At 49.7% G+C, this 13,227-nt stretch overlaps 6 protein-coding genes across 6 annotated transcripts; 4 read left to right on the top strand and 2 right to left on the bottom strand.

Moving 5' to 3' along the window:
* Positions 1–1,057: 1,057 nt before the first annotated feature.
* On the top strand, positions 1,058–1,951 carry LOC112351248 (pentatricopeptide repeat-containing protein At4g02750-like). Its single transcript, XM_024688747.1, has one exon. It carries the CDS (start codon positions 1,058–1,060, stop codon positions 1,949–1,951), a length of 894 nt encoding a protein of 297 aa, XP_024544515.1.
* Positions 1,947–6,420, top strand: LOC9643815 (protein translocase subunit SECA1, chloroplastic). Its single transcript, XM_024688780.1, has 20 exons — positions 1,947–2,518; positions 2,577–2,649; positions 2,708–2,914; positions 2,972–3,075; positions 3,127–3,306; positions 3,357–3,575; positions 3,630–3,743; positions 3,794–3,907; positions 3,962–4,129; positions 4,184–4,359; positions 4,411–4,483; positions 4,534–4,680; positions 4,731–4,826; positions 4,874–4,942; positions 4,993–5,094; positions 5,149–5,400; positions 5,455–5,522; positions 5,594–5,711; positions 5,769–6,008; positions 6,272–6,420. Exons 1-20 carry the CDS (start codon positions 2,042–2,044, stop codon positions 6,350–6,352), a joined length of 3,078 nt encoding a protein of 1,025 aa, XP_024544548.1. The 5' UTR covers positions 1,947–2,041; the 3' UTR covers positions 6,353–6,420.
* An 82-nt stretch (positions 6,421–6,502) lies between these two features.
* Positions 6,503–7,127, top strand: LOC112351263. Its single transcript, XM_024688783.1, has one exon. It carries the CDS (start codon positions 6,539–6,541, stop codon positions 6,974–6,976), a length of 438 nt encoding a protein of 145 aa, XP_024544551.1. The 5' UTR covers positions 6,503–6,538; the 3' UTR covers positions 6,977–7,127.
* A 77-nt stretch (positions 7,128–7,204) lies between these two features.
* On the top strand, positions 7,205–8,982 carry LOC112351262. Its single transcript, XM_024688782.1, has 6 exons — positions 7,205–7,561; positions 7,625–7,774; positions 7,836–8,091; positions 8,147–8,365; positions 8,423–8,565; positions 8,626–8,982. Exons 1-6 carry the CDS (start codon positions 7,232–7,234, stop codon positions 8,926–8,928), a joined length of 1,401 nt encoding a protein of 466 aa, XP_024544550.1. The 5' UTR covers positions 7,205–7,231; the 3' UTR covers positions 8,929–8,982.
* A 2-nt stretch (positions 8,983–8,984) lies between these two features.
* LOC9643814 (pentatricopeptide repeat-containing protein At4g02750) lies at positions 8,985–10,919 on the bottom strand. Its single transcript, XM_002983603.2, has one exon. It carries the CDS (start codon positions 10,917–10,919, stop codon positions 8,985–8,987), a length of 1,935 nt encoding a protein of 644 aa, XP_002983649.2.
* Positions 10,920–11,460: 541 nt separating this feature from the next.
* Positions 11,461–13,223, bottom strand: LOC9643813 (rab9 effector protein with kelch motifs). The gene is made up of 5 exons (XM_024688746.1): positions 13,064–13,223; positions 12,845–12,994; positions 12,623–12,790; positions 12,211–12,363; positions 11,461–12,146 (listed from the first exon to the last, which is right to left on the bottom strand). The coding sequence occupies exons 1-5, from the start codon at positions 13,221–13,223 to the stop codon at positions 11,461–11,463; spliced, it is 1,317 nt and encodes a 438-aa protein (XP_024544514.1).
* Positions 13,224–13,227: the final 4 nt, after the last annotated feature.

Genomic DNA, 13,227 nt, shown 5'->3' with positions numbered 1-13,227 from the left:
TCTGTTATATCTATGGGATTATCTCCGTTCCGAGAAGAGATCCGTGTGAATGCTTGGTGCTGTTCTTAAAACAGAGCCATTGAGTCCTCGGACACTCTCTCTGGAACGAGAATCCCATACGACCAGGAGTCGTGACCACTGGCGCCGATTTCATATGCGCAGCGAGCGCGGGATCTATCTCTCCAACCTTGCCATCCAGAGGCACGGCAGATGCTGCGACATCCAAGAGGCCTTCCGGGAGTTCCACGCCATGAGCGCTCGAAACGATTTCTCGTGGAGGCTCCTCCTTGGCGCGTGTCTCGGCCAGGGCGATGAAGCTTGCCTGGGCGCGGCCATGGACACCTTCCGCCGGATGCCCCTCGCGGATGCCATCTCCGGCACGGCATTGCTTGGGAGGCTCGCGCGGGGCCGCGGCGTCACGATCGAGCAAACTCTCGCTTTCTTCGATGATCTTCCACTGCGCGATCTCGTGTCCTGGAATTGCGTGCTGGGGGTCCTCGAGCTCGATCACGCTGGGCTTGTTTTCCATAGGATGCCGCAATGGAACTTGGTGTCCATGAATTCGCTCTTGGCGGCATTTGTGGAGAGGAAATCTGAGCTTGGTGCTCGTGATTTCTTCGCGGTGATGCCCTCTAGGAACATCATCTCCTGGACGACGATGATTCGCTGCAGCACAGATCGCCGCGCTCTGTTTGATCGAATTCCAGCGAGAAACCTTGTGTCATGGAACGCAGCGCTCACGGAATTTGCAAGATTGGGGGATTCCAATCTCGTGTGTGGGCTCTTTGATCGAATGCCGGAGAGGGATCTCGTTTCCTGGACGACCCTTCTCGCGGCTCTCGCGGAAGAAAGCGCCAGTGATCTCCTCAAGATCTTCGCCAGGATGCCACTTCACGATCTAGTTTCATCCACCGTAGCGATCTCTCGCCTCCCGACGGATGAAGCACTGCGAATTCTCGAATCCATGCCGATCCACGATGCCGCTCCTTGGAATGCGATCTTGGGTTCTTACTTGCGCGATGGAGATCGATTGAGCGCCTACAGGCTCTTTGATCGGATGCCTCTGCGAAATCTAATCTCTTGGAACACGCTCCTTACAGCATCCATCGAGGAAGAAAGTTCCCTATTGGAAAGAATATTCCACTCCATGCCCAAGAGGAATAGCGTCTCTTGGAACGCTCTTCTTGCAGCATATGCCCAAAGAGGGCAAATGTCCCAGGCAGCGAACGTCCTGGATTTAATGCCGGAGAGATCCGTTGTATCGTGGACGGTCATGATGCTAGCGTGCTGTGCGTGCGTGGATTCCGCCACGTGGATGCTCCAGAGCATGCCAGCGCACAGCCTAGTGACGTGGACAGCTATGCTTGCGGTATATGCCCAGTTGGGGCATCCAGATCGTGCGAAGGTTTTGTTTAAAAAGATGCCGTACAGGGATCTTGTCTGCTGGAACACACTAATCGCTGCGTACGGGCATGGCGGGGAGGTCGATCTTGTGCCTCGCGTCTTCGATTTGATGCCAATGCGCGACTTAATCGCGTGGTCGGCTTGCATCGCCGCGAATTCCTGCTGTGGGCGGCTTTGGGATTCCTCTAGGCTCTTCTGGGCGATGGCGCTCCAGGGAATCGCGCCCAATGAAGTGGTTCTTCAATGCATTCTCTCGTGCTGTAGTCACGCAGGGGATCTCGACGCTGGGATCCATTGCTTTCGATCGATGGTCGTGGATCACGCATTGGATCTTTCGAAAGAACACTATAGCTGCATTGTCGATCTCCTCGGCCGCGCTGGACAATTAGGGCCTGCGCGCGATCTCCTAGAACACATGCCATTCGTCCCCGACGTGGAATGGACGAGCTTAACGATCCACCACTATTCGTCGCACACGTGGCGGACGGGCAAATGGAACCTAATCCTGCCACCTGGACAAATCGTATTGGATGCTGCGTTTGCTTGAGCAAGCGAAGAACATCAAAGATTTTGGGCGTGGATATTTCTAGGGATGAGGATGTAGGTTACAGAGCACGATTGAATCGATCCTCCCGGGATGGCGGCAGCGGCGAAGATGAAGCTGGGATTCTCGGGCGGTAATCAGGTGAGCGCGCCGTCATCATCCTGCTGCCTGGGATGCGTCTCGACGACGGTCGCCGTGACTTCCCATCACTGCTCATCGAATTTCCCTCAATGCGCCACGGGAAGCAGTGGATTTCAGCTGGATTCTTCTTCGGCATTCTTGCCATTTGGAAGATTGAGGCGTGGCTCGGATTCCCTGCTTCAAGCTGCGGCCCGCAGGCGATGCGCTCATCACGTAGCAGCAGCAGCGTCACTCGGGGGCCTCCTTGGAGGGCTGTTTAAAAGCGAAGACGTCGGGGAAAGCACTCGCCAAAAGTTTTCTTCCACAGTGGATGCTATCAATGCAAAGGAGCCACAAATGGAGGGATTGTCCGATGAAGCGCTTCGAAACAAAACTGGGGAATTGAAAGCGCGAGTGGCGGCTGGAGAATCGCTTGATAGTATCCTCCCGGTAAGGATGAGCAAAACATTTTTGTTTGAATGCTAGTGTTTCTGAGCGTGATTTGCAGGATGCCTTCGCAGTTGTCCGGGAAGCGTCTAAGCGAGTGCTAGGATTGCGACCTTTTGATGTCCAACTTATTGGTAAGCAATGGATAAAATCAAGTGTGGTCTCCTTCACAGTTTCGTGTTCTTCTTTCAGGTGGCATGGTTCTTCACAAGGGTCAGATTGCTGAGATGAAAACTGGAGAAGGAAAAACTCTTGTTGCTGTTCTTCCAGCATATTTGAATGCTTTAAGCGGCCAAGGTGTTCATGTTGTGACGGTAAACGACTACTTGGCCCGTCGAGATGCTGAATGGGTCGGCCAAATTCCTCGATTCCTGGGTTTAAAAGTTGGTCTCATTCAACGTAGGTAATGGTGTATACAAACTACATTGCGTTGCTAATGTTTGCAGCATTTTTCAGAGGGAATGGATAGTGCGGAGCGAAGAACAAACTACGGCTCTGATATAACTTATGTTACGAACAGTGAGCTCGGCTTTGATTACTTGAGGGACAATTTGGCGCTGGTATAATTCCCTACAGCCTTATAAATTGTTACTAACAATTTGCATTTTCAGAGCCCAGATGATCTTGTGTTACCGAGTTTCAATTTTTGCGTCATTGACGAAGTGGACTCTATATTGATAGATGAAGCTCGAACACCGCTTATAATTTCTGGTCCTGCAGAGAAGCCCACCGATAGATACTACAAAGCTGCCAAAATAGCTGCGGCATTTGCGCGAGATGTTCACTACACGGTATTTGCTGTGCGTGTTTTCAATTTGTTATCAAAGCTGCTGCTTTACAGGTTGACGAAAAGCAAAAGTCAGTTCTAATCACGGAAGAAGGATATGAAGCAGCTGAAGAAATCCTAGATGTTAAAGACTTATATGACCCTCGGGAACAATGGGCATCTTATGTCATCAACGCCATCAAAGCAAAAGAGCTGTTTCTGAAGGACGTCAACTACATAGTCCGTGGTGAAGACGTCCTCATCGTTGACGAATTTACGGGGCGTGCACTTCCGGTATGTAGATTGTTTACGCATACCTGTCATGCTAAACTCGTAACGATTTGTCAGGGTAGAAGGTGGAACGATGGTCTGCATCAAGCTGTAGAAGCTAAAGAATCGTTACCTGTGCAAAATGAGACGGTTGCATTAGCTTCCATAAGCTACCAGAACTTCTTCTTGCAGGTTTGTTTCGACTTGCACCGAATTTGCTGCAAGACCCGACTTTTTTGCAGTATCCCAGGCTATGTGGAATGACTGGAACGGCAGCAACGGAACGGTCTGAGTTTGAAAAGATTTACAAGCTTTCCGTTGCTGTGGTTCCAACAAACAGGGCTATGATAAGAAAGGTTTGACTACAACTTCCATATGTTTTCACAAGCACAAAATTCTTTGTTTTGCAGGATGAATCTGATGTGGTTTTTCGAGCGGTTACAGGAAAATGGACAGCTGTTGTCGTTGAAATCGCACGCATGCATAAAGCAGGCCGTCCCGTATTGGTTGGTACCACAAGTGTTGAACAAAGTGAATCTTTGTCGAAACAACTATCCGAAGCTAATATTCCTCACCAAGTAAGTTCCAGCTTCCAATCTTTGTGAACTTTTAATAAGCTCTTTTCTATACAGATATTGAATGCAAAGCCAGAGAATGTAGAGAGGGAATCTGAGATCATTGCACAGAGTGGTCGAGTAGGAGCTGTCACCTTAGCAACGAATATGGCCGGTCGTGGGACAGATATTATTCTTGGCGGGAATGCCGACTTTATGTCCAAAATCAAACTGCGGGAGATGCTCATGCCAAAGTATGTACTCCAGAATCTGTGTCCGTTTGGATTTCTTATTCTTGACTGCAGGGTTGTTATACTAAGTGACGATGAGATTGCTTTTCAAAAGAAAAAGAAGATTCCCACAAGAAAATCATGGATGGTATGTCTTAGTTTTTCCTCGTGCTGAAAAAAGTGTTGTGTTTACTGCAGGTAAACGAAAATCTATTTCCTTGCAAACTTTCTGAGAATTCATCATCTCTAGCTGAAGCAGCAGTGCAAGCTGCTGTCGAGTCTTGGGGCAAGAAAAGTTTATCGGAGCTTGAGGCAGAGAATAGGCTTTCTTACGCTTGCGAAAAGGTAAATTGTGGATACGTTATGTGTTGAAGGTGCTAATCAGCGTCATGTAGGGTCCGACCGAGGACGCTGTTGTTGCAAAGTTGCGAAGCGCATTTCAAGCCATATCAGCCGAGTACAAAGCATACACCGAGGACGAAAGGAAGAAGGTTAGAAACGAAAGTTTTCATGATTTGTCCTCATAGTTTTCTTGCAGGTTGTTGCTGCAGGTGGCCTTCACGTGATAGGCACAGAGCGCCATGAATCACGAAGAATTGATAATCAGGTATAGTAACCTTGGATGTTCTCTGTATAACGCCCCATCCTTTGTTACAGTTGCGTGGCCGCAGTGGTAGGCAAGGTGATCCCGGAACATCAAGATTTTTCTTGAGTTTAGAAGATACCATATTTCGGATATTTGGCGGTGAAAGGATAAAGGTGAGGTAGTTGTCATTTTGTAGATCTTGACAAATTCTTATTTGGTGTTATCAGGCTTTGATGACAGCTTTCCGAATCGAGGATTTACCGATCGAGTCAAAAATGCTCACGAAATCGCTGGACGAGGCTCAAAGAAAAGTCGAAAACTATTATTTTGAAGCCCGTAAACAGCTGTTCGAATACGATGAGGTGCTGAATAGTCAACGTGATCGTGTCTACACGGAACGTAAGCGTGCTTTGTTATCAAAGGATTTGCAACCGCTTATGATGGAGTACTCTCAATTGACAATGGATGACATTCTCAATGTACGTTCGCCTAGAGTTAATCCTTTACTTACGTTTTTTACTGTCTCCGTGCAGGCCAACATCAGCAACGAGCTTCCAAAGGAAGAATGGGATTTAGAAGGTCTAGCATCAAAAGTCAAGCAGTGAGTTTTTGCTTTCTTTTCGAGAACTTTCCTTTTATCTATCCGTAACGCTCAACACATCTGCACTGCAGGTACTGCTTTCTCCTGGATGACTTATCTGTTGAAGTGCTACTAAAAAATGCTGATACATTTGAGAGTTTGCGGGAGTATTTACACAAGCGCGGCCGTGAGGCATACCTTGAAAAGAGAGTACGTATCCAAAACTGGGAGTCACTGAGATTTCTCACACCCTCTTGCTGTTTGCAGGCTGATGTTGAGAAACAAGCTCCAGGTCTAATGCACGAAGCTGAGCGATACTACGTTCTTACTCAAGTGGACAAGCTGTGGAAGGAACACCTCCAAGCTTTGAAGTTTATCCAACAAGCAGTTGGACTCCGAGGCTATGCCCAAAGGGACCCGCTCATCGAGTACAAGCTAGAAGGCTACAATCTTTTCCTGGACATGATGGCTCGTATCCGTCGCAACACCATTTACTGCGTCTATCAAGTAAGCTCGTCTATCCTTTTCATGCTCCTTCGTTTTGGACTTCCATTTCGTCTGTATGTATGAAGAGCATCCACGCGATAGTGATTGCTTGATCCGTGTTCCTCACATTCTCTTGTGTTGTATGTTCTGGTCTACATTACACATTCGCTCTCCCAGCTTTGATTGTTTCATTGCATTTTTCGTTTCTTTGGAGAAGTCTGGGTGATTGATTGATTGATCGATCAGGCGAGCTGACCAATTCTTTTTCTCTTTTTTTGCATCAGTTCAAGCCAGTGATGATCTACAAAGAAACACTGGATCGATCGAAGAGCACGAAAAACGGGAAAACTGCTGCCACAGTCTGATGAGAAATAGGTGCACGGGACCACAAGGGAAAAAATCGAAAAGATTCGCATAGATTCCGAGGATGGAATATACAGAGTACGGCGGGCCCAAGAATGCGGTACGGCACTTTGGTGGATATGGGCGAGGGAGTTCTTCTCGGAGGAAAGCCCCTGTTTATTTAGGGTTCTTGGGAGGCAAGGATTGCGATGGCGGCATTGGGATGCTTTCGCGCGGTGTGCCTCCTCCACGCAGCGATCGACTGCGTCTCCGGCTGCCTGATGATCTTCTTCCTGTGGGAGCTGGCCGAATTCGGGCATGGCAAGACGACATCCAGCAAGATCCTTGGATCCACGCCCTATGATCAGCTCCTCATCGCGACCTCGGAATCCCTAGTCGGGATGCTGTTGCTCGTCATTGGCCTGCTCCTCTTCATGGTATCTTTTGTAAAAGATCGGGATTTCCAAACTTTCTTCGCCAAGGGCTGTATCGTCATTCACGGCCTCATGGTGGTGTGGAGGCTTGCGTTTGAGATCAGGGTGGAGGAGCTGGCTGGGGACTCGATCAGGCAGATGATTGGTGATTGCTTGTTGGGATCGTCATGGATCTTCTTCTTGATTTGGAATTGGAGGGAGAAATACGACTGACTTGGCCGAAATATCGATCCCAGGAAAGCATACGCTGCTCGCCCCTATCCCAGATCGGCATCTCTTGTGTTCATCCTCTCTTTCCTCCTCTTTCTACCTTCTTCTTCCTTCTTTCTTGGGCATTTACTCCACTAAGCTTGATTTCCATACATACATTCGCGATCTTTGTGTGTGTGTGTGTGATTGATCGTTTTTGGCATTCTTTCCTACCCAATGCTGTAATTTCTATCCTTTTCCCTTTTTTCCTTCCTGGTTATGACATGGTTGCATTTTTGTTGTGTGACATGGCTCATTTGGGCATTGCTTTTCGTGATTCCTTTTTCCTGGTTGGAATTGATTGAATCCAGAGGTTTGGATATGGCAACTTATGGGCTTTGCTGGAAGAGTAGCTTCTTCCCATCTGCTGGGACGAGTCTAGAGCCCCTGAGTTGTAGACTCTCGTTATTAGCACGTAGGACCGTCGTCACGGCAAGCGTTGCTAAAGACGCTGCTGCTATTGGCAAGCCAAAGCGCTTCTACTGGAATGTTACGGGATTCCCCTTTCCACTGGGACCATTTCTTCAACGAAAGACAGTTCGAAAAGAGGTAAGAAAGTCATCTCTCTTTCCTTTCTCCTCCTCCTGGATTTGATCATCGGCTTCTTTCTAGGTGATCAAGGACAGCATCTGGACTTTTGAGCAAGAGCAAGGGCTTGGGTTCAGCAGTATCAGCACCAACGTGCGAATGACTGTGATCAAGCTCAAGTCTGGGGGCTTGTGGGTGCATGCTCCCATTGCTCCCACCAGCGAGTGTCTCCAGGTACTCACGGTTTATTCTAGAAAGTTTGTCCATGCTCACTCACACTGTTGAAACTTTCCAGCTGCTCAAGGAGCTGCAGAAACCCATCGAGTACATCGTGCTGCCAACTTTTGCTTACGAACACAAGGTCTATGTTGGGCCCTTCTCCAGGAACTTCCCGCGGGCTCAGGTGTGGGTAACACCTGGTCAATGGAGCTGGCCTCTAAACCTGCCGCTGGAATTTTTTGGAATTTTCTCGTCTCGGACGCTACGTGACGATGGCTCGGTTCCATGGGGGAGTGAGATTGATTACAAGATTCTGAGCTCACCTGAAGTTGGTTTGCGCTATTCCTGCTCACTCATCTTCGCATTTAACTGGAAATGGTTTTGCAGGAATTGGACCTTACGTCGAGGTTGCATTCTTCCACAAGAAGTCGAGGACGCTGCTCATGACAGACGCGGTGATTTACGTGCCCGAGAGACCTCCCGAGGTTGTGAGCAGGGAAGCGCTGCTGGCATCCGCTAGAAACGGCTTGGCCGTCAAGCTGTTGAGCAAAGGCAAAGAGGTTTTGGATGAACCTGTTGTTGACAACGATCGAAATCGCCAGAAAGGTGAGCATTCGTGATTCCTTGAATGAACTGGGTTGTGAAGGTTGTGGTTTGCCGCAGGATGGGAAAGAATGGTGCTGCAAATACTTTTCCTAGGGCCCTCGAACTTGCTGGAACCAGAATACTCATTCTCTCAAGTCTCCAAGCGGCTCATTGTCTCTCCAATTGTGAAGACTCTTGTCTTTAGCAAAGTTCCTGAGAAGGTATTTCTTTTTACTTCTATGTTTTGTACGTGAACTTGACTTGGTATAGACAATGTTTAGGTGAGAGACTGGATAGATTTCATCACTGGCTCCTGGAAATTCCGGCAGATCATACCAGCACACTTCGCGGCACCCATAAGAGCTGGACCCCGGGAGCTGAGAGCGGCCTTTTCATTCATCGACGAGCTTTTGGAAGAGGAGGATGACGACGTCCTTTCGTCGCTGCGACTTGGCTTCTCGAGATTGTGGAAGAACGCGGGCAGCATTTTCTCCAGCGAAGACATGAAAACGCTGTCGTCGCTGGACGAGTTCCTGGTGTCGCTACGAGTGGTAAAGAAGACGGTTTCCAGCAAACTAAGATAGTTGTTCTTCTGTCACACGGAAAGAAGAATAGAAGGTATTGTTTCTTTCGTTTACCATTACCAATAATCTTGGCAGGAGCACCTTCCATCGTCAAAATGATGGAATCTATTCGAGTCTCTCACAACAATCCTGCGCTTGGTGACGAGCGAGATAAACTTGGTGACGGTGTGGCAGTCGAGACACACCCGGAGGTTCTTGATGATCCACAGTTGGGTTCCAGGCGGAGTGGCAACCAGGCCAAAACCGATCGCCAGCCTCTCACTGTGCTGCCAGAGGAGCCGCTCCTTCTCGCTCTCTCCAATGTCGTGAAGAACCTCCCGGACCTCTGGAGCAAACAGCCTTTGCTCCACCATCATCCTCTCCAATCTCCGGAGCTCCATCGCGATCTCCTCGCCCTGTGGATGCGCGGCAAGATCCTCGCCGACGCAAAACCTGTGATCCACACCGCCAACTTCAATGCTGCTCACGCAGCGATGGATTCTCACCCCTCTTTCTTTCATCACACGATTCGCCCTCGCGGCCTCGGCGTGCCACCCGGCCCCGGCAAAGAGATTCGCGAGCAAGACGTACGGGCAGCCGCCGCCGCCGTACTCTCCGCACGCCTCGAGCTCCATCAACTTCTCAGCCGCCCGTACGCCGGCTCCCATGTGGCCGTACGACCGGGCCGCGCCCAACAGGCTCATCCACGCCACGTCGCCGGGCACGTACGGCATTGCGTTGACCAAATCCTCGCAATCTTTCACCCGACCCGTGCGGCCGAGTAAGTCAACCATGGTCAGAAAGTGGTCGCAGGTGGGGTCAACACGGTGGTCAGAGCTCATGCTCACGAGGTAGTCACGACCGGCGTTGACCGTCCCCAAGTGGGCGCATGCCAGTAGGACGCTGGCAAAGCAAACGCGGTCAGGAGCCACGCCGTCGAGTAGCGCTAGGTGGAACGTCCGGATGGCCTCCACGTCATGCCCGTTCTGGGCATTTGCAGCCACGGCGGCGCTCCACGCCACCACGTCTCTCTCCAGCATGGAATCGAAGGTATCAGCCACGGCGGCAATGCGGCCGGAATGGCCGTACGCCGCAACCATGCTGGTCGCGGCGACGCGGCCGTGCTGCGGCATCCGTACGAAAGCCACCTCGGCCTGCCGTACGTGCCCGCCCTGGGCATTTGCAGAAACGAGTACGGTCCATGAGACGACGTTCTTGGCGGGCATTTTGTCAAAGAGGGGCTTCAGTTCTGTGGCATTGGAACACATCGATATCAAAAGCGTCCACGAAACAATGTCCCAAGAGGGCATCGTCTGGAAGACTCTTTCGCGGCAGGCAGGTGAGCTTTGCGCCTGGATCAATGCATTCCAGGAGATTTCATTCCTTTCGGGCATCGAATGGAAGGTCTCGAGTGCTTCCTGAATGCCGCCATTGTTTGCAAACGCGACGACGAGAGTGTTCCAAGACGCAGCGCTCGTTAGTGGCATGAGCTCAAAAATTCTTTGCGACTGGAGTGTATGCCCGCAATGGGCATATCCGGCTGCTAACGCGTTCCACGCCACCACGTTTCTTAGCGGCATAGAGTCAAAAACACATTTTGCTTCCGTGACACGGCCTAGTCTTGCAAAAATGCTGATCATCAGCGAACAGGATACGACCGTTCGCTCCGGCAGATGATAAAACAAAACTTCTGCCTGGTCCAGATACCCACAATGGGCATATGCATTTATCATTGTGTTCATGCAAACTGGATCTTGCTCTGGCATTCTTTCAAACAATGCTCGAGCATAACCAGAAAATCCACTCTCGGCAGTGGCTTGCAGTAAGACGGTCCAAGAGATGATATCTCTCTCTGGCATTCTTTGAAACATGTTTAACGCAAGCTCCAAATGCCCAACCTTCGCATTTAGAAGAATCACCGACGTCCAACACACACTATTTCTCTCTGGCATTCGATCGAATGCCACCTTTGCGCCGTCGGCATCCCTGCTGTTTACGAATGCGCCAAGCATGGAACTCCACGAAAAGATGTTCTTGTGCTTGATCTCTTGGAAAACTTGAAAGGCATGATCCGAGTTTCTGAGCTTGCCATACTTGTGGATGAGAAGATTGCCGAGGTATCTGTCCGTGCCAAGGCCGCTCTCGCGAATCTGGGAGTGGAGCAAGGCAAGATTCCTGGCATCGACGCAGCACCTGATGAGGCCAACGAAGCGTTCTTGACGGTGGAGCAGTGGCATGCCTTGAAAGAACCATGGCAGTTAACTCTTTCGCCAAGACAAGGATAAAACCATTACAAAGACATGGAAAGAAGCCACTTCAGTTCAAAAGTAACTTACAAGTTAGCAAGAAATGAGTTTTACACGCCTTGAGAGGCTTGTTTAGCTGCACAGTGATTTGCTACGTGAGCCTTCTTCTCTTCTGCTACCTGCTAGAAAGAAGAAAGAAAATAAACGAGGAAGAAACATAAAACCATCACGAAAAACCATACCTGACTAGCAAGTTGCGCACAATCCATGGTTTCTTCGGACTCCTCTTTGCTCGGTTTGGCCTTTACTACGGCCTTTTGGACGTCCTGTGGTTTCCTCCTGTGATGTTTTCCTTCCTCGCGTTAGAGAGTAATTGAGGTTCAAACGAAACAAACCTCGCCATGTAAGATTGCACTGCCTGAGCAAAGCCAGGCTTGTACGAGAAGAGCAGCCCACGGAAGAGCTTCCCATCGATGGAGGCTTCTAGCGTGTATCCGTAGTTGAATACGTCGCTTACTCTAGCCTCGAACATCTTCTCGCCTAGCGGCTGGACGTGAGCTTGAAACTCTGTAGCATGAGTTTGACAGGGAAAAATTGGAGAGGTCCAAGGTTTTCCGCAGATACCTCCGTGAGATGAAACCAAGCTCTTGTCCGCATCCCGTTGCTTGTCTAGCACGAATGGCGTGGCACGATACTCTTGCCGCCTTCTCTTAAGTTCCTTACGCATGGATAGCTTTGGCTCTGATGGATCTTTCTCCCTCAGCATCTCTTCACAGAAAAACGGCAACCATATTGTGAAGAACAGCAATGTCAATAAAAGAAGAAGCCAACCTGTGTCGAGGAAATACATGTCATCCAGAGCTTCAAGCTCTTCGTTACATCCCCCATAGAAGAATAATATGCCTCGCTCTGCGTCCACGGAATCTCCTGCAAGGGAGAAACGTGGAGAAGGCCCGGGGCCAGAGGGATTCGAAGTCGCCCAAACACCAGTCGCTACAAAATACGTAAAAGCCCCATGAGACCAACAGGAAACAAATCTACCTACAAGCGCACGTACTTAAGTCGAGAGTGTGGACGTCATTGAATAGCTTGCGATCGTCGGAGAATCCTCCAAACACGACGAGATACTTTCCATGGCTGATTGTTGTGTGCCCGGCTCTTGGCATCAGCTCAGCACCAGTCGTCTTTACCTCCCGCCATGCCATTGTTTCTGGAAACGCAAATGAATTCACAAGTTTAAAACCAGCACAATGTATGTACCTGTGTCCAGAATATGAACGTCGTTTAGATAGGCATTACCACCGTCCTCGCCACCCATGACAACGAAACAGTTCTTATAGGAAGAGCAGGTATGGCTATCCCGAGGAATAGGCGAGACTCCAGTGGTAGAAATCTTCTTCCAGACAAAAGTACCTACAGGAAAAAAAAAATTGTTTAGAAGAAAACAAAGAAAGATAACAGGATACTACTTGTGTTCAAAACATGAAGGTCGTTGTAGTACTCCTCCTCTGAGGGATCGCTGGATTTCCCACATCCCCCAAACACGAACAGGTTGTCACCGATGAGAGACGCGCTATGTCCTTCTCTCGGAGCAGGAACATCACCAAAAACGTCGGGTTTCCCCCAGGTGTTGGTAGCTGCATTGGATGATCAGAACAAGAAAAAAAAACTCGATAGAACTCGGAGCTTACCAGTATCCAAAACAAAGAGATCGTCGAGCGGGCTGGTTCCATCAGTACCGCCAAACACATAGAGCTTAGACCCGACGGCCGTGGAGCTGTGGCTGTCCCGAGGAGAAGGGTGCGTTCCTTTCATCACAGGCTTGCTCCAGGTGTACGTCCCTGCGCGATCCCACCGAAAACATGATCAAAACCATATTTTCTGGAAAACCCAGAAGAGGAAACTTATACCAATGTCGAAGACGTGAACATCGTTGGTCTGGCACTCGTCCCGGCCGTAGCCACCGAAAATGTAGATGAGATTCCTGACCGCATTGCAGGTGTGGCCCCATTTGCACCCCGGCGGCTGCTGCTGGAGCTGATCGCTGGATCGACGAGGCGCCCACTTCATCTTT

This window comes from Selaginella moellendorffii, unplaced genomic scaffold, assembly GCF_000143415.4.
Source record: "Selaginella moellendorffii unplaced genomic scaffold, v1.0 SELMOscaffold_59, whole genome shotgun sequence".
NCBI lineage: Eukaryota > Viridiplantae > Streptophyta > Lycopodiopsida > Selaginellales > Selaginellaceae > Selaginella > Selaginella moellendorffii.
The sequence above is the reverse complement of the archived record's forward strand: the minus strand, read 5'-3'. Positions and strand labels throughout refer to the sequence as shown.

Bases quoted from the DNA above. Each gene is read 5' to 3' on its own strand.
- LOC112351248 (XM_024688747.1), top strand. From the start codon at position 1,058: ATGCCTCTGCGAAATCTAATCTCTTGGAACACGCTCCTTACAGCATCC.
- LOC9643815 (XM_024688780.1), top strand. From the start codon at position 2,042: ATGGCGGCAGCGGCGAAGATGAAGCTGGGATTCTCGGGCGGTAATCAG. The intron at 3,576-3,629 runs GTATGTAGATTG...ACGATTTGTCAG, and splicing joins TTACGGGGCGTGCACTTCCG to GGTAGAAGGTGGAACGATGG. The intron at 5,401-5,454 runs GTACGTTCGCCT...GTCTCCGTGCAG, and splicing joins CAATGGATGACATTCTCAAT to GCCAACATCAGCAACGAGCT.
- LOC112351263 (XM_024688783.1), top strand. From the start codon at position 6,539: ATGGCGGCATTGGGATGCTTTCGCGCGGTGTGCCTCCTCCACGCAGCG.
- LOC112351262 (XM_024688782.1), top strand. From the start codon at position 7,232: ATGACATGGTTGCATTTTTGTTGTGTGACATGGCTCATTTGGGCATTG. The intron at 8,092-8,146 runs GTTTGCGCTATT...ATGGTTTTGCAG, and splicing joins TCTGAGCTCACCTGAAGTTG to GAATTGGACCTTACGTCGAG. The intron at 8,366-8,422 runs GTGAGCATTCGT...GGTTTGCCGCAG, and splicing joins CGATCGAAATCGCCAGAAAG to GATGGGAAAGAATGGTGCTG.
- LOC9643814 (XM_002983603.2), bottom strand. From the start codon at position 10,919: ATGCTTGGCGCATTCGTAAACAGCAGGGATGCCGACGGCGCAAAGGTG.
- LOC9643813 (XM_024688746.1), bottom strand. From the start codon at position 13,223: ATGAAGTGGGCGCCTCGTCGATCCAGCGATCAGCTCCAGCAGCAGCCG. The intron at 12,791-12,844 runs GTAAGCTCCGAG...CATCCAATGCAG, and splicing joins TCTCTTTGTTTTGGATACTG to CTACCAACACCTGGGGGAAA. The intron at 12,147-12,210 runs GTACGTGCGCTT...CGTATTTTGTAG, and splicing joins CGTCCACACTCTCGACTTAA to CGACTGGTGTTTGGGCGACT.